Source organism: Fulmarus glacialis, unplaced genomic scaffold (genome assembly GCF_000690835.1).
Source record: "Fulmarus glacialis isolate BGI_N327 unplaced genomic scaffold, ASM69083v1 scaffold14511, whole genome shotgun sequence".
In the NCBI taxonomy this organism is placed as follows: Eukaryota; Metazoa; Chordata; class Aves; order Procellariiformes; family Procellariidae; genus Fulmarus; species Fulmarus glacialis.
The window spans coordinates 29,620-49,413 of NW_009192246.1; the positions used below are offsets into that span (position 1 = coordinate 29,620).

The 19,794-nt window shown below is 41.5% G+C and overlaps 1 protein-coding gene across 1 annotated transcript in view; it reads right to left on the bottom strand.

The window, feature by feature from the left end:
* LOC104083506 (tubulin polyglutamylase TTLL5-like) overlaps positions 1-19,794 on the bottom strand; it is a 72,025-nt gene that overhangs the window by 22,602 nt on the left and 29,629 nt on the right. The window contains exon 3 of the mRNA XM_009587010.1: positions 2,214-2,391. Coding sequence (XP_009585305.1) covers positions 2,214-2,391 — 178 coding nt within the window. The remainder of the gene's footprint in view (positions 1-2,213; positions 2,392-19,794) is intronic.

Genomic DNA, 19,794 nt, shown 5'->3' on the forward strand with positions numbered 1-19,794 from the left:
AGGTGACACTGACTAGGAAATGTGGTAAAGCCATGCAGGCTAGGATTACCTACATCAACTGTGGGGAAAAAGAGAGGACAAATGATGGCCATCAGGAAAAGGTGGGATGGAAGTCAAAGCAGTGTGAGTGGGAAGGAGATGTAGGGCAGGGAGTGTGTAAGCAGCAGGAAAGAGAAGGCAGTTCTTGGAAAGGCCAAGTCAAAGGACTGAAGTCTGAGAAGCTAACTAGCAGAAGGAAGAGGTCAGTGACAGGAAACTAGAGAGGGAGCAGGGGATAGACAGATGAAGATGAGGGTAGTGCAGTGACTGGGAGGGGCATCAGAGGATCGGTGCAACTGTTACTGGAAGGGGAGGTCTGGTTGGCTCCATACAATGTCTAGTGGGAGAGGAAGCATCCAAGAGACAATCATTTTATTAAGATGTGGTTTTCACTACAGAAAGTCTGAAAGCCCCCATGTTCAGCAAATACCTTTCTTCATTAATGGCAACTTCAGTGCAGCCTGAGCCCTGCGGCATGGCAATGGCCTCAATACTGCAACTCCAAACTGCTTGGCTCGGAAGGAGAAGGGAGGGAGAGAAAGGAAGGGGACATTGTGAGGGTGAGAGGAGGTGTAACAAAGAATCACTTTAACAGAAACTCCTGAGTAATGGCTCTACCCCAGGCCAAGAATAACATCAGCCCTATGTCAGCAATTAGAAGAGGGCTCAGCCAGGCCCCATGGCCAGCTCCAGCCTCCTCACAGGCACAAGCCAGCTTACAGCCCCTTCCTGAGCTCATAAGCAGTCACAGCTGCCCACTCGGAGCCCCTTGGATGGAGATGGAAGGAAGACCTCCTGCTCAGGAGAGCAAGAAGACTGTAGGTGAGGGAATCTGGGGATGGAAACTGCGTGGCTAAGTGAGGGCCTTGAAAGCAGTGCAAGGAGCAAAGGCAGAACGGCCTCTCTTTCAAGATGCTCTCAGAAAAGGATGAGGGCAATTTGCCTATAACCTATTCTCAAAGACCCTGACTAGTGATTCATCTGCTTCACAGGAGGGAGAGTGGGTATTCAGACCTTCGCATGTTAGCTCTGTGCATGGTTTTGCTGGAGTCCAGTCCTGCCAGACTGCCCAGCAAATAGCTCCTTCCTAACAGAGACCAATCTCTTTTGAGTGAAGGTTTGTTCACTCAAAGACTTCCTTCCCCTTAGCAGGAAAGCCAGAATAAAGAACACACCTTTCTCTCCATAATAACAAAGAAAGGTAACGAGTGCACCAATGAACACATTGTAACCTTGGAATATTCCCCAGGCAGGATGGAAATACTGTTCCAGACACAGTGGTCCACCTTTGGCATCTAGGTGTCATCCAGAACATCAACAATACAAACCCTTTTTCATATTTCCTTTAGCTCTTGGACATTTAGCCCATCTTTTCTCCTTGCAATTGTAACAAAGGAGTCATATATCCATCAGACAGTTCCATGCAAAGCAGTGAAAGAAGATCTGAAATGTAGTAATAACAAAATGTGTAGGAGGCCTGGAGATTTTCAGGGTTGCAAAAAAACTTGCATCTACCATCTGGGTCAGTGGCCATGCCTCCCACACACTGAAGGCTCTTAAAAGACATTAATGCATTTCTTCAAAAGAATGAAGATTCTCCTAAATAATTTTTGAGTCCCCTTAACGTACTGCTCTTTTGATAACTGCATCGTATCAGAGGACATCCAGAAGGAGGAGAATTTAGTCAAGATGAAGCCTTGATGGGGTCTGTTTGCCACAGAGGACACAGTTGCCAGCACAATTTCAAGATCCTATGTTTAGAAACACTGAAATACAACAGTGACCCAGCTTGAAGCACTACCCAAGGAGAACTCAAGTCAAAGCAGGAACATATCATCAGTGATGAGATTTAGTGACAAAGAACTGTGGAGACTGTAGACAGTTCTAAGGCTGTCTGAGGCACTATAAGGGGATACCCTGAACTGGTGCAGAAAAGCAAGCAGCAGCATGCCAGTAGCCAAATGGAGGAGGATGCCAATGCAGAGGAAGAAGCCATTTGATAGCATCAAAATGCTATCAAAATCACTGCAGGTAATACTAGTTTTGTTGCAACCCACTTGAAGAGCTACTTCCTTCACAAAAGCTGTGCCGTATGTACTGGCTTTGTGTTAGTTCTGCACATCTAAGACTCAGTCAGCACTGCTACATCTCAGGCAGGATTTTTTCTTAGTTACCTGGTGCCGGGCTTGGCTTTGCTCCAACAGCTGTCGTGATTGATGTTTCTGCTGCTGAAGCTGCTGCACAGCAAAATGGAGCTGATAGTTGGGATGTGCCAGCGGACTCCATGTCACCTTGTTGTAGACACTGTTCTCCATCTCTCCTTCCCAGGCAAAATGATGATTCTCTGGAGCCCTGAGAAAAAAAAGAGTCATCACGCTTTCACCACTCTGCATATAATGACTCCTGCTTACAAGGTACTGCTGCTTCCTAAAAATCCCTTAATACTTAGCCAGCTATGAATTTGTATCGAGTGCCTCCAGCAAGCACAACATCTGCTAGAGGTACCATGTGCCAACTGCCGCCTTGCTAAGGAGTTTCTTGAATTCCAGGCTGGACTATATTACTAGCCGTAACACCATGCTTGAGGAGAACAAAGGAAAAAAGAAGAAAAACTCTAAACTGGAGCATGTCTGTAGCTGATGAGCATTGAAGAGAGGCAGAGTTGCAGCAGGAAAAGAGCTAAGGATTCCCATCACTAATGAGATAATTATTTATTTGGATTTGTAGAGATTTTCTTAATACACTAACACAAGGCTTACACCAAGCACACACATGCTGCAGTGAGAGTGGAATAGAAGACAGACATGCAGTACAATATCCACAAAGAGGATAAAGGACTGGTAGGGTGAGGTTGCAACTAGGGCACATATTGACTCCATACAGTTACAATCCAAAAGACCTGAGGGGACTGAAGATAAGCTCATTTCTTTCATCAGAGTAATGCAAGCCTTTTCCAGAAGAGAAGAGACCTCCTGCAAAGAGGCAGGAGCTCTTACAACCCAGGCTTATACAGCAGGAGTTCAGCTGTGGCCTGCAACATGATAAGTACTAACAGGAGCTCATTGGCTTGCTTTGAAGTTTGTAAGCCTCGGTGAGAAGGCAGCACCAACAGACTTCTACACAAGGCCGAGGGGCTTTGCAGAGAGCAGGTGGCAGACTGACAGGACCACAAGGTGTCCTGAAGAGGCTACAATGGCCCAGCAACTCGCACATCCTGTGCTCACAAGACAGGATGCCATATGACCCACTGAATCCTGACACTCTGGCTGATAAAGCCTTCAAGCCTCAATGCCTGAGCTTCCCAAGTTTCTGCTGATGTCTGTCATGTTTCTCTCAGCCACTCTTACCAAATATTTCCTTTGGATTCCCAGGGCAGACTTCCCCTGTATTTCCTACGCATGTCATAAGTAACTGGGATGTAAAAGATACTTGGTGTCTTTTACATTTCATGCCATGATTCGGAGTGTAGGTCATGGTTTTGGCAAGAGAGTTAACTGCAATCTCCTTGCTTCAGGATCCTGTCAAAACTTACAACCTAGATTGTCTGAACATGTCACAGCTTCCCTTGAATGTGTTGCACCTTCCCCCACAAGCTTTATCATCACAGCAAACCCTTAAAATATTCAGAAGGATGTTTCAAACAAGACCAGAAGCAACTGCCAGCTCTATGTACTCTCCCTCAAAAATAACCTAATGCACCCCTTTCAAAGCAAACTGAGGACAAGGACTCTAAACACTAAGGGGTCACTCTCCATACTCAGCTCCTCAGCAACAGAGGAGTAAGACAACCCAGTGGAAAAGGAGTTCAGCTGCCAGCATCTCCACCCTGCATCCTCTGGGTCTCCTCCTGCTTGGAGCACCACTATCACTTTTGCTCTTATGGACCATTGGCTGTAGGTAGCCTTCTCTAGACTTCTCTGTTCAAGGAATCCCACCCATGCTTCTTCAGTCCTTTGCTTCCATTGTACCCCAGTGCAACACTGGATAAATGACTCTCAATCCCCGCTCCCTTTTGCTACAAGATTCTTAGCCTTTCAGTTCTTTTCCTTTCACCAGTGCTTAGAAAAGCGACAACTGTAATGTTGCTGACAGTACTCAGGCCTTGAAACCCAAGTTGTATAGGTCCGAATCTGGCTTTGTGGTTAACCTTGGGAGAGCTGCTTCCCTCTTCTGAACCTGCCTTCCCCCTTCTGCCCCAGTAATGGGGTCATGACCCTGTACTACTGTGGTTTTACCTGCAGTTGCTCAGCTCTGGATCCATGGATGCGTGTGTGCTGCTGGCCTCCCAGCACTGTCCCCTACTGGGCACAGGATGCCACAAAAATCATAACCTAAAAGGAGGACTAGACAAGGCACAAGGAATCTTTGAAACGATCCCCAGCTGCCTCCTCTCCACCAGCTCACCACACGGCTTATCAGCAGGTTGCTCTCACCTGGACTCAACTCCCATCCCAAGGGTAGTGTCTGCTCCTTCCACTGCATAGATACAGACGCCACCATCCATTCTGATGCTAAAGCTCATTGAACTTTTCCCTTGTGTGAAGCAGCTAGAGTCTCTGTTACCCTCCCCAGTAAAGTCAAGTCATGCTGACAGCTGAAAAGCACAAAGGACTGTGCTGGGACTGGGATGCGCCCTTTGGGAGATAGCTGGGGATTACTGCAGACCAGCCCTTGAAACAAACATCAACTGCACCAGATACAAACCTGAAGAGCATTCAGGAGCTCCATCAAAGTCATATTAGTGCTCAGTAAACAGCCTGATTAATTCCTCATCAGTACTACTGAAAGATTATGATCTTCAATACCTCTGTTTCGAACTAAACAACAACTGTATTTGTCCATTTGCCTAGAGTAACTTTTTCACACCAGCAATTTCTCAGTTGAGAAAATTCGGTAAGTTCATTCAAAATGCTCCTAAATAAAGTAAGCCAACGTAGGATAAAGGGGTTACCTCTCATGAATTTAATAACTAGTTAAAACGCATGAAACCAGAGCTAGAATAAATGGACCATTTCCACAACAGGAGGAGATTACCACTGGAGTCCCATAAGAATCTATGCTACAGTCTCTGCTGTTCAAAACATTTTTAAGTGATCTGGGAAAAAAAAAAAAGAGTGAAATAAAAAAAGTTTGCTGCTGAAAAACTGAAATTCACTGAAAAGCATGAAAAAACCATCACATTACTGAATGATCAGACATTAAATTGGTAGATGATATTCAGTTTAATAACTACAAAGTCATGTACCCAGGGAAACACAATCCTAGTTTTACACAGTGATGGACTTTGAACTAGTTAGTTCTATTCAGCTATTACTATAGCTATAATAGATTTTTCTATGAAAACATCACTAAAATATTCTCAAAAAGCAAACTCGGTGTTAGGAATTATTAGAAAAGGCATAGGGAACAAAACCAAGAACACTACTATGCTACCATATAAACCAAAATTGCATCCATCTCTTGCATACTGAGGATAGTTCTAACCCATGCCTCTCCTCCCTTCTCAAAAAGCATACAGTAGAACTGGAAAAAGTACAAAGAAATGCTGTAGAGATGATCAAAGGTATAGAACAGCTTATATATTGAGGAATGACTAAATAAATAAGGACTCTTCAGCTTGGAAAAAGAACTGAAAGGAAATATGAAAAATATCTATAAAATCATGAGCTTCAGGGAGAAGGAGAATAGGGAACAATTACTCACCTCTATGATACAAGACATAGGGAAAACCAAGTGAAGTCATCAGGTGGGCAGGTTAAAACAAACAAAAGGAGGTAGTTTTTCTCATAACACATAATTAAACTGTGGATGCCTTCTTGCTACAGGAAGCTAAGGATGCCAAAAATTTACAGGGGTTCAAAAATGATTAGACAAACTCACAGAAGCAAGATCCACCAACACTATTTATATACAAAGATATCATCTCCTGGCCAGAAAAATCACTGATTACCGAGTCCGAGAGAGTTTTGGGGAAGTATCACCATTCCATAACATCACCTAATGCTCTTCCCACAGAATCTTCCATGGGCTACTGTCTGAGCAGGACGCTGAACCAGATAGTCTATCTGGTCTGCGTAAATGCAACCAGTATTGTTTATGCATCAGGGGTCTGAAACTAAACCTGTCTCAGGTCTCAGTCAGAAGTTAGAGAATTCAGTCAAGCACTCTTCAAGGTGTTCATTCAAGTTATGTGATTAATTCTAGAAACTAATGTCTGTTCCAACTTCTCCCATATCTACCTCCAGCTCAGAACCTGCAATGCATAAAATCTATCCTTTGATCCAAAAGAATGCTTGGGAAACTAAAGATTGAGTGATTTGTTCTAAAACATAAAAGTCAAGATGAAATGGAGGAGATAAAATGATTTAAATGAAAACTCCACTAAAGCTGGACCTGCTGATAGTCAAACTGGCTTTGTGCCACAGAGATGATGTACAGTGACTGCAGTCTGTAGTACTGTGAGGGCCACTAACTGAATGGCAAAACTTTAGTATCATTTCCTTGATCCTCATTTCTTTTGTTTTGAGGTATCTGGCAAAGGATTAACTATGGAAATACAAATACTTGTATTGAATACAATTTTTAAAAATGCACTGGGAATGCTGCCTTGTTCCAGCCTTTGTCCACTTCAATGAACTCTCAAATGCTTTCATTTGTTTTCTAACCTGTTTTAATCCACTTTTTCTGTTTTAACCAATATATGATCTATAGTCCAAAATAAATTCTTTAGGATATAATATTGCTCAGATAAGCTTGATTTAAACTACCCAGGAAAACACTATTGAAACTATGTTATTAAATCTTTAGGAAGAACCAAATTTTAAAAAACAAACAAAACCACAAAAAATTTGGCTAACATTTTCTTGCAGCATAAACAGTCTTGTACACAACTCCCTGCAGTTCCAATATCTTCTCTCCACACGATACAGCACAACAGCACTTACTTTTTTCTAGATACTATATTGAAAACACATAACAGAATATGCTTCTGTTAGCTTCCATGGGTTTTGCTTCTTTATAGATGGAAATCAATATAAATTCATTATATACAACTTCAACCTTTTATAATATAAGCATTAAATATTTGACAACAGAAAGCCTGCATATTTGCAAGTCTTAGGATCACTTTTGTAGAGAGATGTTTCATCTGCAGTTTTGCAAAGTCCCCATATAACATGTTATCAAGTTGCTGATATTACACCTAAGGCATCGCTTGCCCTGGTACAGGAGAACAAGGCTTAGGATCTGAGACTCAATATGCTGCTGCCAGAGACATGCTCCAGCTCTCAGTCTATTTGCCATGCTCACAGGAATGCATCATGATGCAGCTCCTATTCTCAGTCTCTGCCTGTCAGATGATTTATCGAAGCATGACAGCACCTTTGCACCCATTCTGAAGTTAGCTCTTCTGCTTAAGGAATTTTACAACAGGCTCAGCACAGTAATGAAGGCTGGAAAAAAGCTGTAAAGGACCTCACACCTTAATAGGTACTATAGAGTTCACATGGTAGAAAGACTATATAAATACCCCAAACTGAAGGAAAAGCTTTTTCACAACTGACACTGTTTTAGGCAAAGCCAAAAATAACCAGAAAAACCCCCACACTCCCAATGGAAGTAAGGATCATAGAGTCAGTACTCACAGACCTGCTTGTTTTCAGTTCAGGATTGTTGCTTGAACACTAACGATTGACTGAATATTCGTTTGCTCACATGTACAGATGACAGATATAGGCATAGATGCACACACATGCAAATGGGAAATAGAAAATCCTGCCTGTGCCACCAGAAGAGATTGGGTTTCATTCGGTCAGCCAGGCTGTTTGTGAGCAATCTTCTCAGAGCTTGCTCAGGATTATTTATGAGTTGCGTAGTTTAGAGACCTGGCCAGGATTCAGGCCTTCACTATGTACAGGAAATCTCAGCCTTGGCATTATGGCCCATCCTTTGTAAGCAAGATTCTGTCCTTCCAGCAGCCCTTAGGGCTACTCAGTATTTTTGGCAAGAAACCCACTGTGTTCCTTTCTTTCAACTGTAGTTTTCATAAGGCCTGGGCCAGAATTCCCTCTTCCTCTTCACTGACAGCATAAGACCTCTCTGCTGCAGATTTTTGCATCACAAAAGATACAGGTTTGCTTCTGAGACCAATTTCAACAGATCTCCATGTTATTATGATCACAACCCAGCCTAAAAGTGCTACAACACCATGCACTCCTCTCCATGTTTTCTGTTTCCAAATTCCCTTTCTCTAGTTCTCTTTTCCGATTCATTAGCTCTTTTCCAACGTAAGCAAGTCTTATGCAATCAACTACCTACACTTGTACTAGGAACTAATACTAGTGTACTAAAATACTAAATACTAATAAAACACTAATACATTTGTTAATTGACTACAGAAAGAAAAGGCTCAATGAAATCCAGCCTCCATACAGAAGGGATGTGGTTATCAGCTCTTACAAGAAAAAAGAGAGCTGGCTTCTGTTCCCACTTCAAACAGATTTGAAGGGAATACCAAGGACTGAAACTGTAGACAAGACCAGACTACAGAACACCACTCACTGAGAATCTTATAGGTACAAAGAACTATCTGACATACAGCAAGTCCATACTAAAAGAATGACACTAGTAACTACTAATGATAGCCCACGCTTCTCCTAGCATCCACCATTCCTATGTAACTCATTCAAACATCTGACAAAGCAGGGTCTGCTACAACACAACCGCTGCTGGGATGAGTAATACAGGACAATAAGAGACAACAGCAGAGGACAGGGCAAAGAAAAATCTTTACTAAAGTGAAACTAGAAGGAAATAATCAGGGGAGGGGAGGGCAATGCAGGAATAGAAGGGATCCAGTATATAATTTCTTAATGCATAATTTGGATATAAATTGGGTTTAAAGCTTCCAATGTTCCCAAAAAACTTTTAAGGATTTTTAAGTATCACAAATATTACAGATAGGGCTTTCATTTGTATTTCAGCTGAAGCCTTCTTCTAGTGGCACAACTGGGCACTTGTTTGATAACAACTCCTGTGTGGCAGACAACAATACCAATTCATTAAGTACACTGGTGTTACTCATATATCACTTATTAAGCAGGCACTTCTGAAACATCTGAAAAGTGCCTACATCCCATTGAAAGGCAATGCAAACTAGGCTCAAATTACTTGTGAAAACTAAGCTTCAGCATTCTTGAAGAATATTCCTCTATGTTTAACCCTGCTTAGTTTGTGAGAACTGATAGGATCACAGCAGGAGTCAGTATAGCTGGAGGTCTAGCAAACTGAGAAAACAATTATCCTCCTTTTAAACGAGGAAACAAGCTGACAATGAAAGTATTTTACATCCTTTCCTGTAAAGGCTGGAGCTAAGGATGAACATGGGACATTGCTTGCAATAAGGGAACGCAGTGCATTTATAAATCAATGCTCCCACCTTGCCATGGAATGCAAGACAATCTTAGGCAGCAGTTTCTTTCCCACAGGGCATTCAGGTGGTATGACAAGTCCAGGAAGCTTTCAGTACAAAGCTTTGGTGGGCACCAGCTGCTAGAAAGTAGTTCGCTTAGTAACTAATGATTCTGTATAGTGTGGCAGCTCCCAGCATCCTGCTGACTTATGCTCAGGCACTCAGAAAAACACAGAACATTTTCTTTGGCACACTACATGCTTCTTCCATCCCTAACAATAGGCCCTAGATTGGGGCTGGCTATGGAGCAATGATAAACATAGTGGGACAAAGCCCAGGACGCTGGGGGCCTGGCTGGGATGCAGGACTGTCGGGCCTCTTACAGCGTCGCTTGCCTCAAGGCCCTTCTTTGTCTTTTCTCCCTCTTTCTCTCCCCTCAGCTTCAAAAGCAATAAATTAAAAATTGAAAAACAAGTCTTTGAGAACGGTTTGCTCCTGGCCTCTGCTGTTATCAGGAGTGTCTACGAAAAGAGTGACTTTGGTACAGTTTAGTCAGCAAGAGTCTGCATTTTAGCATAGTCTGTAGCTCTGATTGCTGGAACATGCAAGCCCCTAAAACATGCAGCAGCAGCTGCTACGTTACAAAGGTAAAGAAAGTTAGCTTTCCAAAAAAACAGAGGCAAACAAAGCATTTTTAATATTCCTAAAAAAAACTCTGCCTGGGACTTTGGAGATCTTCTGAGGCACAGGGAGCTGTCCAGAACTCGCCACGGTGCAGGTACTTGGAGACAGGGAAGGGGCAGGAAGCAGCTGCCCTGTATAATACAAGGATGCCATTACCTGGCCTGCAATCCGTTTTTGAGCTCTGCAAGAGAAGCCAAGAAAAAGCTTTTAAAGTTAATGAGCAGCCTGTCAAGGCTGCATTGGCATAATAAATGTGTGGAACTGCATTTTGGGTTCAAGTCCAGTTCAAAGTGACAAATACAATCTCCCATGATGAAGGTGTTGCAGAGATGTAGGAGAGTTTCTGTCCCAGACCATCAATCAAACTTTTTCTTAGTGATGAGGCACAGATGCAGGCATCTTGTGATAGTTTCAGCCTTGGTTCTTCAGCTTCCCACTTTCCCAGCAGCTCAAGCTAGTTTTACCTACACAAGAGGCTCTTATCATCAGTATCTTTGTGCCATGAGAAAACAGATGTAAAAGGTCCATGTGAAAAGCCTTGGGAGTGAGTTGGTTTAGGCAAAGAACTACAATTTTCATATCCATTCACAGGTTAACTGTAATAGCTACCAGAGGCACAATTCAAGCATCCCAGGACATTATAATGTGCATAATTACTAACAAATGTCAGAAGTCCCCCTGTGCTATTCTCACAATTCTCCCTTTCAACTGAGAGAGTTGATGTTGTTACAAGAATTTTATTCAAAAACAAAGATGTGAGCAAAAGCATCCAACTCATCTCTTCGTGGTGCTGGATTTGTGCATGTTTCAGTGGCTGGAGGAGTCCATGTGTCGCACTCTCAGCTGCCCAGGTCCACAGGTACACATTCAGTGTCAAGAATTTTCCCCAAAATTCCCAATTAAACTTACATTTTCTCTGTTTCATTGCATGACCTTCCTCTTATTTCAAGTCTAAACCTTCACTACTAGAGCTACGCCTTCTTGGGACACTTAACTTCCTTCAACTTTTTCCTCAAGTCTGTCGCTTTGGGTGTTTGATTATATATTGCTTTTCTCTGAACTTTTTCCACTTTATCAGTATTTGGGGCTAGGCAAGTGCTCAAAACTGAGCACCTTATTCCACATGTGCATGCACAATAGCTATACAGGGAAAGCCCACTGTCTTCTTGCTCCTTCACGTTATTCTACAAGTACTATCAAAGTTCATGGGCTTCCTTCTTTTCTGGTATATGTGCTGTATAATTTATTTCCTGCTCCCTGGCTTCTGAAAATTATTCCTGCTATTTCCCTGCCATTGAGACACCTGGGTTTTGGAGCAAAAAGATTTTTTTATAGCAAAGGCAATGTAGTGCCTACTCAATTCTGCTGCAGATCAGGAATTAAGTGCATTTTAGGTCCTAGGTCTCCATATTCAGGCAAGGTCATGAGTGTAGCAGGCTAGAAATGAGGTGCACCAAAACAGCTTTGTGACAGTCTAGCAGGGGAAAGGCAGGGCGAGATTATGGAGCACTGGAAAACCTCTGCAGGCAGGGCCTAATCTACTTCAACTATTCCCAGATTTAGCTGGCCTTATCAACCTCTCATATTCAGAAGCACTAAACTTGCCAGTCTTAGCAAATTAAATGAAATATTTACCCTTCAGTGGAGCCAATTTTTGTTGGGCCCCTAGTAGCATCCTTGGCTCCATGCCAGTTACAAAATACTGTCAGTCTCTCTGATCTGGGGAATACTTGGCAGGTAAACACCACTATTTTTTTCTTCTCTTTACACATGGCAGCTTTCACTAGTAGAAAGGCTAAATCAAGAACAAAACTAACAGCCAGCTGACTGCAAAGTTCAATGCCTTCATCCTATTGTGGCTCATCAGGTCACTGGAGAAGCAGTGAAGGCAACTGAGCATATCTCCTCCACGTGATCTAGATAGACGAAATCACATAGTCTTTCTATCCTCAATTAGTGCAAACATAGGGGTGAGCTTTACTGAATGGAAGGTGGTTCTGGCTTCATGTTTCCTGCACATACTTCTACACCTGCAAACACAGAGCCTGCAAAAATACTTTAATAGCAAGACATACATACATGATAAGACTATCACAGAAACTTGGTATCATTTTGCTGTCACAAGGAAGTTTTGGGGAAGATTACCTGCTTAAATCTGACATGCAATTGCCCCAATTTTAAAGTATTGACTAATTAGTGAAGTTCAGACAGAGCAGGTGGACTCTAAGTGAAGTAACCTCACTGTACTATCTAGCTCTGCTTTAATTAAGAGAAGTCATTCAAACTTAGACAATGTATTAAGTGCCACCTTAAATGTGATCACTTGTCCTAGTCCAGGCAGAGTTTCTGGGATGAATATACACTCTCCTCAGAATTCAAAGTACCAGAATCTTAGATGCAACACTGCACCACTTACAGAGGTGGGAAAGGTATTGCTCGCTGCAGAGGTTCCACTGTAAAATCCTAGCATGGATCAACACAAAGCGTGACTTGTACTGACATTCTTCTAGTTTTCCTCTATCAAAGTAGGCAAGTCTGTTGAAAACTAAACTGGAAAAGACTGATGGGCTCTATTTATTCCTAGCCATATATTTTTTTAGTGCTTTATCCAAACAGATTTTGCATTTCATGCAGCAGTAGCACATGAGGATGAAAACAGTAAATGGGCACCGCTATCTGTCTAGAATATGCTTATGACTGGGTCTGTAATTAAACGTACTAATCTCTCCTGGAAACCCATATTCCCTACTTCTCTCCAGAGAGGCAAGGGTTAAGTCAGGACCAGTAAGTTAGCCCTGCACTCTGTAATGCCTCCTTTGAAAAGCTGCTCACACAGTTTACAGGGAACAAGTGAGAGTGCAGCTGCTGTCCCAGCCAACATTTGGTTCCTATTACAGTGAATAAATCTCCCCCTCCCCCTTTTCTTTTCTTTTTCTTCCCCCTTTTTATATTAAAAGTCCATCAAACACATTTTTTTCTCCTTAATATTTTCCATTAAGTCTCCTTCTGCGTAGGCTTTCCCAGAGCGTGGTACTCTTTGCTATATGTGCTCAAGCAGCAGCTGCAAGATCCCACTGAGTAAGAGAATGGGGAATGAAGAAAGCAGCTCAGGCCCCTTGTTCAAGTCTCAAGAGGCAACCAAAAAGTTACAGTTAGGCTAAACTGGTGAAATCTAGAGCACTTGAGAAGAATAAACAAACAAACAAAAAACAGGCTGTTGAGCTTTGTAGGGTTAGGATTCATGAGATGGGGGAGAGTCTCAAAGCCCTCTGCCCCTCCCCAGAACTAAATGCCCCTGCCACCATCATCAGCCTCCCAAAACACATAGCACAGGATGGAGTTATGCTACAGGGCCTTAAGGGTTCCTCCAGGCTTGTGCTGTCCAGGTCTCATACCACTTGAGGCCTAAATGACTTTTTTAGTTGTGCCATATGACCATGGAGTAGAGATGTCATACGCTCCTAACTTCGGGTGTTTTGTTGTCTAAATAATAAATACCCAGTACATAAAGAAACCTCTAAAGAACATGACAAGCCTCTAGATTCCACAAAATTTGCACTGAAGTTCATGAAAGCAATCAACTTGGCTTGACATCCAGTACACCTATCTGATGAGTGTCTCTTAGAGAAGACTTGATAAATCTGACAGCTTAGATGGTCTGTCTATGGGGACAAAGCATGCTGAAGTATACAGTTCCCTGACATCATGCCTATAAATTTCAAGGCCAAGAATTATAGCCAGATAACAGAACTTCACAAAAGAAGCAACACTTCTACGTTTATAATCTATATACCTAAAGGGAAGGCCAGAATCTGTTCTGCACTTCCAGAGCAAAGATGTACAAATTCACCTAATCAGGGATTGTGGAAAGTGTCACCTGAAAGCTAGCTGGGCTGCAGTCATATTAGGAGAAATGCTCCAGGTAAAAGAGGCAGGGTAGCAGCATGGCACCAGCAAGATGCATCTGCTGCTACCATTCAGTAACACAACTAAAGCTGTATAACATCTAGCTGCTGAAATACAGTAAAATAAGAAAAAAAATACAAAGCAAGAACTAACGGTCACTTCTCTGGGTCCTTGCTGTGAGGCTGTATGCTTGTGGTTAACAGTCTCTTGTTTTTGGATAATTCCCCAAGTATTGATACAAGGGCAGAGTAAAAGACCTTAAGAGACCTTTTCCCTTAAACAACTGAAATTTATCAACCTAGCTCCAATGTAATGAAGCTAAAAGAGTTTCCCAATAAAAAGAAGATAGACTTACACAGTCCCCTAAGCCGAATGGCACTTACACGCTGGCCAAAGAGGCATCTCTAGCATTCTTAACTTCCCCATATTATAAACTTGATTCCCTACATGGTTTCTGCTCTCCTTGTCCCTCAAGTGGATTTAGATAAGGTAACAAGGTATGATAAGGAATAGACTGGATTTGAGAGTGATCTCCCACCTATTAAACAGAACATTTTTCCTCCTCAGGAAGGAGTTCCTTTTGCAGTTTTGTTATGCTAGAGTTAAGGGAGAAAATTTTTTACCTCCACTTCCTGTACAAAGATCAACTCACCTGCTGTGGCTCACTGAACATTTAACAATGGGTTAGAGGAAGAATAGGAAGAGGTGACTGTGTCTGTGTCAGCACACACTTCCTAAAGTCTGTAACAAAGGGATTACATAAAATATAATGAGGGGGTGGGGGTAGAGGAATATGCTCAGATCCACAAAGAGAGAATACTAGCATGAGTTATTACCTATTGCAGAAGCTGACCCAGTAACTGTATATGCTGCATAGACGAGACCATCCTATCACACACATTGCAGGGCGAAGAAAAAAAAATAAAAAGAAAAGCTACTGATACAGAGACCACAGATACATACTACACACAAACCATGACATGCAGACTTTCAGCCATCCTAAGAGCAGCATGGCACATTGGCATCAAAGCAATCCCAGGGTTGTTTTACAGCTAGCTTTTTTGGAATCTCTGCGAGCCTCATGATGGCCACACAATGCCGTATTTGTACTGTGAAAGGTAAGTGCTATTTTTCCCCGTGCTCCACTGGTCACCCAACTTCCTTAGAGGTAATGGAAGATACTTTCTGGAAGTGCTTATTTCAACCAGGATGGCACAAATTCCTAGCAATGCTCTTCTCAAGCTAAAACTGACAGAAGTTTTCAAGGTCTGTAGTGTTCCTTCTAAGAATCCTCCAGAGATCCCTACTTGCAGAAAACTACTTTTCAGAAAAGAATTCTGCCCTAAAAATCCACAAAGTATTTTTCAAGCAAACTTGCTGTATTTTGTTGATAGCTAAAATGCAGCCTAAAAAATAACTTCAGAATAGAATGGCAGGTTCAGTTTTGAATTACATATTATCAATTTTTACTATGGAAAGAGAAAATATTTTAGAAAAATCTAGAGCCAGCACTGGAGCAAAAAACCACAGTGCACCTCCTTCCCAAAACTTCCTATGCATCTGTCCCCTCTATTGCCCCCAGAAACAGGTGATGATATATCAGGACTATAAAGAACTGCAAGAGAAGAGTGGAAAGACTTTTATTTTTATAAAGCCTCACCTGGAAAAGCAAGCTCTTCAAGTACTGCAGAGCAAGAATCTCCCCATTTTTTGGCACTTTGTCCTCCAAGGATTAATACGACAGAAGCGTGTCGCCTTGCCAGAAGAGACTATTCCAGTTTATGACAATTTTGGCCTCCTTGCTGGTTTTTTGTTTTAAGCTATACAGAATACAGTCCCCATTCCACTCCTAATGTTGTTCCATAAATTCCCACCTCCTATTGGGATCTATCTACCTCTTCACCTGAAAATAGAGCTCAGCCTGCAGCATTTCCAGTAACCCAATGCTTCAACAAGAAAAATCACAGAGGAGTTAATGTTATCATAAAGAAGTTCAATATTCAGTGAAATAAACTGAGTTACAGCATCTTGTTTCTGGCAGAGAAGAGTTAAGTGAGTAAAGGGGAAGCTCCCAGCTAACTGCCTCCAGCAGATACAGCAGTGAGTGGTGTCTCTTCCTGCTTTAAACAGAGGCTTTATATGAAGACTTTGTTTAGCTACTACTATTTCTACATCTCTCTTCCTTTATCGGAAAGATGATCTGGTCCCTCTAGTCTCAGCAAGGAGCTCTGGGGCATCATGGATGTAAATCTCTGCCTATTTTATGTGGCCATAACAGAACAAAAGATTAAAATTACTATGATTATTTTGGGAGGGGACGTAAAGCAGAAGAGAGGTGAGGAAGCAGTAACTAGAAAGGCAAAGAAAACAGAAGTGAAATAAATTTATTACTCTAATAGGCCCAAGTAAGTGCAAGGTGCTTCACTGACACATAGCACAAGGCACTATAACTCAAAGGGTAAAATATAATAAAGCAACACTATTGCTAATGCCCATACTCTTGGTTTAATTGATTTTCTTTTATTTCCCTCTCTCCATCCTGGCACTGTAAAGAAGAATGCAACACATGAAGGCTGGGGGCAGAAGTGCTGCACAGGGCTGAGGCAGCATACCTGGCAGCTGCTAAAACAGAACTTCAAAGTCTCAGCTCCCTTTGAAAACCCATCAGGCAAGAACCACTCCTTCCCTTCAGCTTCTTTAGGAGCTGGTACACTTAACCACTTCAGCATGTTTGGCAGTTCTACAGCCACTTCCAAAGCAGGTGGAGTGGAAAATTGTGGGAGAGCCCCAAATCACTCAGTTGTCTCCCTCTTTCCCCAGCAGGCAGCAACACACATGCTGACCAAGCAGGTCAGCTGACAGACCACAATTAAGCACAGAGAACAGGGAATTTGTGATTACACCTCCAAAACTACAGAAAAGGCCCAGGCTTACCTCAGTAAACTGGGTCGATGATATCTTTCTCCTGGAAACCGCTAAATCTGATGACAAAGTCTGTCATTAAAGGAAGATGAGTAAAAGGATGTTCAGATAATTATATTGTATAGTACAAAGAGCTGGCACACTCTAAAAGGCAGTTCCCAGACTTGTCTAGGATTTGTTGAAAGAACCCTCTCTGTCAGACCCTGTCTGCAAAAGATGCTCAAGTTGCACAAAACTTACTTGGATCATCTAGAGCTTGAAGTCTTTTACGGGAGATTTCTGCCTCTGCCTACAATTGCAGGCTAGGAGTTAGAGACTACAAGCTCTGGTTTTATTTGCAGCACCTAGAAAAAAGCTTTTAGATTCTGTCCATTGGAAAGGCACCCATATTTGTGATGTTTCCTCCTCCAATGGGGACAGAAGAGTCTATGATGCAGTTGTGCCAGCTCTGCTGGTCATCCCAACTGCATACGATATCCATCTTTTCCCCTTGGGTTTTGAGAAGAATAGGAATCTACGGATGGTGCCGTTTCCTTAGGGATGCAACTTTGCTTGATTCCTTAATGACTGATTTTGGGTAGGCCTTTCAATTGCTAGGTCTTCTGGACTGTATATGGGTGTTGAATATTTCTAATGACTCTCGAAACCAAAATCCAAGAGCAGGTATCTTCAGAGGAAGTGCAATAGCTTTCACAGGAATTTGTGGTTAAAGATGAAAAAAAGTTATGCAATCCTATATTCCAGTCCAACCCAATCCCTTTTTCTAGAGCCAAAATGGAATCGTTTCCTACAGCGTACAGAGAAAATCGTATAATTAGTCAGAAGCTCACAGACTCAGGAACACAGATGGGAACCATGGAATCACTACCTCAGGAATTTCACCAAGTGATTGCATGTAATGCTAAGCATGAGCACATTAAAGATACAGCTGCAGATGCTAAACCCTTATAAGGACAGACTAAAATATCCCAGCCACTTAGTGGAATAATGTCCTTTCAAGAGTCCCCTCCTAGCACAGATAAGGCACATCAAGAGAGGACAATAACAATAGTGTCCAGTGTCCGACCAAGAAATCTCTATTATATGCCACTTTCTTATAGTCGATGCCTTTCACGATGTTTCAGCAAATGTTCTAAATAGAGTAGACTTTTCTCACAAAGGCCACAACTGGTACATTTCACAGAAAATGAGTCTGTAGTAAAGACAAATATGAGTCCAAACATGGCCTCCAGATGGCTTGAGCTGAACATAGTAACATTTGCAAAGAGGTTAACCTTCATGTTGTGTACTGTGTTTATGGCTCTCCAGAGACTAGTTTGAGTATATGACAGTAAGCAAGCTCTCGCATAAAGGCGATTAACAGACATTAGAAAAAACCTGAAAGTAAATGACAAGAGTAATGACAAGAGTAAATGACAAGTTGTTACCTAGTTTTGCTACCTAACAATATTCACCATAAACACCAAAGTGAGATTTTGATAAACAAGATGCAAACAACCATGCATTCTGTAGCAACATGCAGAACAATTCACAACCTATGAAGTTACATGATATCAGGAATTTAGATAATTTCAGAGACATGCAAACAACAAAATATCCAGTACCACAGTTCTCTTTCCTTTCACAGAAATGCAGTAACACAGGCCTAATGTCTACTCTCACATATTCAGGTTCTGCAGTGCTTTAGAGGTCATAATATGCTAACAAAGAATTTGTTCTGTTCAGAAAATACCAATAGAAAAACCCACTGCACTACATAGAATCATATACTGTCCCCTATGCCTCAAAACAACCTAGAAATTCATGCATAACTTTTGTTCTCTTCACACAGATAGTAGAGGATACCTTCATATTTAAATCATTTGGGTTAGCATCAGCAGCAGGAAAGTGGAATTTCAGAAACAAATGAAAACATGACTCTGACCTTCGAAAAAACCAAAATCAGTTATGCAAACAATGTCCCGAACAGAAGGACAAAATATTTAAATTACTAAAAATTGATTAGATTCAAGTTTCTTGAAATATACCAGAATAATCCAATTATTAAAACTGGGCTTTCAAAATTATTTTACCAGTACCTATTAAGTTATTTTATTTAATATACAATTTTAAAATATATTACATGCATTTATTTATATAAATTAAAAATTTAAAATATTTGTTAACTTTAATAGATAACAGAGAAAGTTATTGTTCCTGTGGATTTTTAATGAAAATAATTCCACATTAAAACACAGCTCCTTCTTGGGGGTTTTCAAATTTGAAGAAAGATTGGAAAGTTCTCAGTATTTGAAACCAAACTCTATGAAAGGCAACTGTTCCAAAAATTTTAATAGGCAGCCTTTGTTGGAACTGTTCATAAGGGATAAGCTCTAAACTTTCTTGGTATTTTTTTTTTGGTAAGGAATTTTGAAAACAGAAGGCTAGGGGGATGCTGTCAGTAGTAACCAAAATCTCACTCTCTTGGAGAATATTCTGGAGATATTATATGCAGTTCTTTATTAGAAAGAGATGCGTTTATCAACACACCTCATCTTAAGAACAGCAAAGTCTCTGAAGAATCACTTTTGGGGCTCTCTTTGAAAGTTTCAAGAGACTGTGCTTAGATCTTCCACAAACACTGTTTTCCTTGTTGTTTTCTTCACAACAGATGAGATTGTGTTCTTTTTGCCATGTTGACTGCCTGAGTTGGAAAGCCTGTAACTGCTGTTCAAATTATCATCCACCAGAAGATATTTACAGAGAAGCCAAAACCTTTAGTATCACGAGCCTGTCAAAGAATCTTACACCCAAGTGTCTTCTAGTGGAGCTGAGATCAGAAATATGTTGAACAG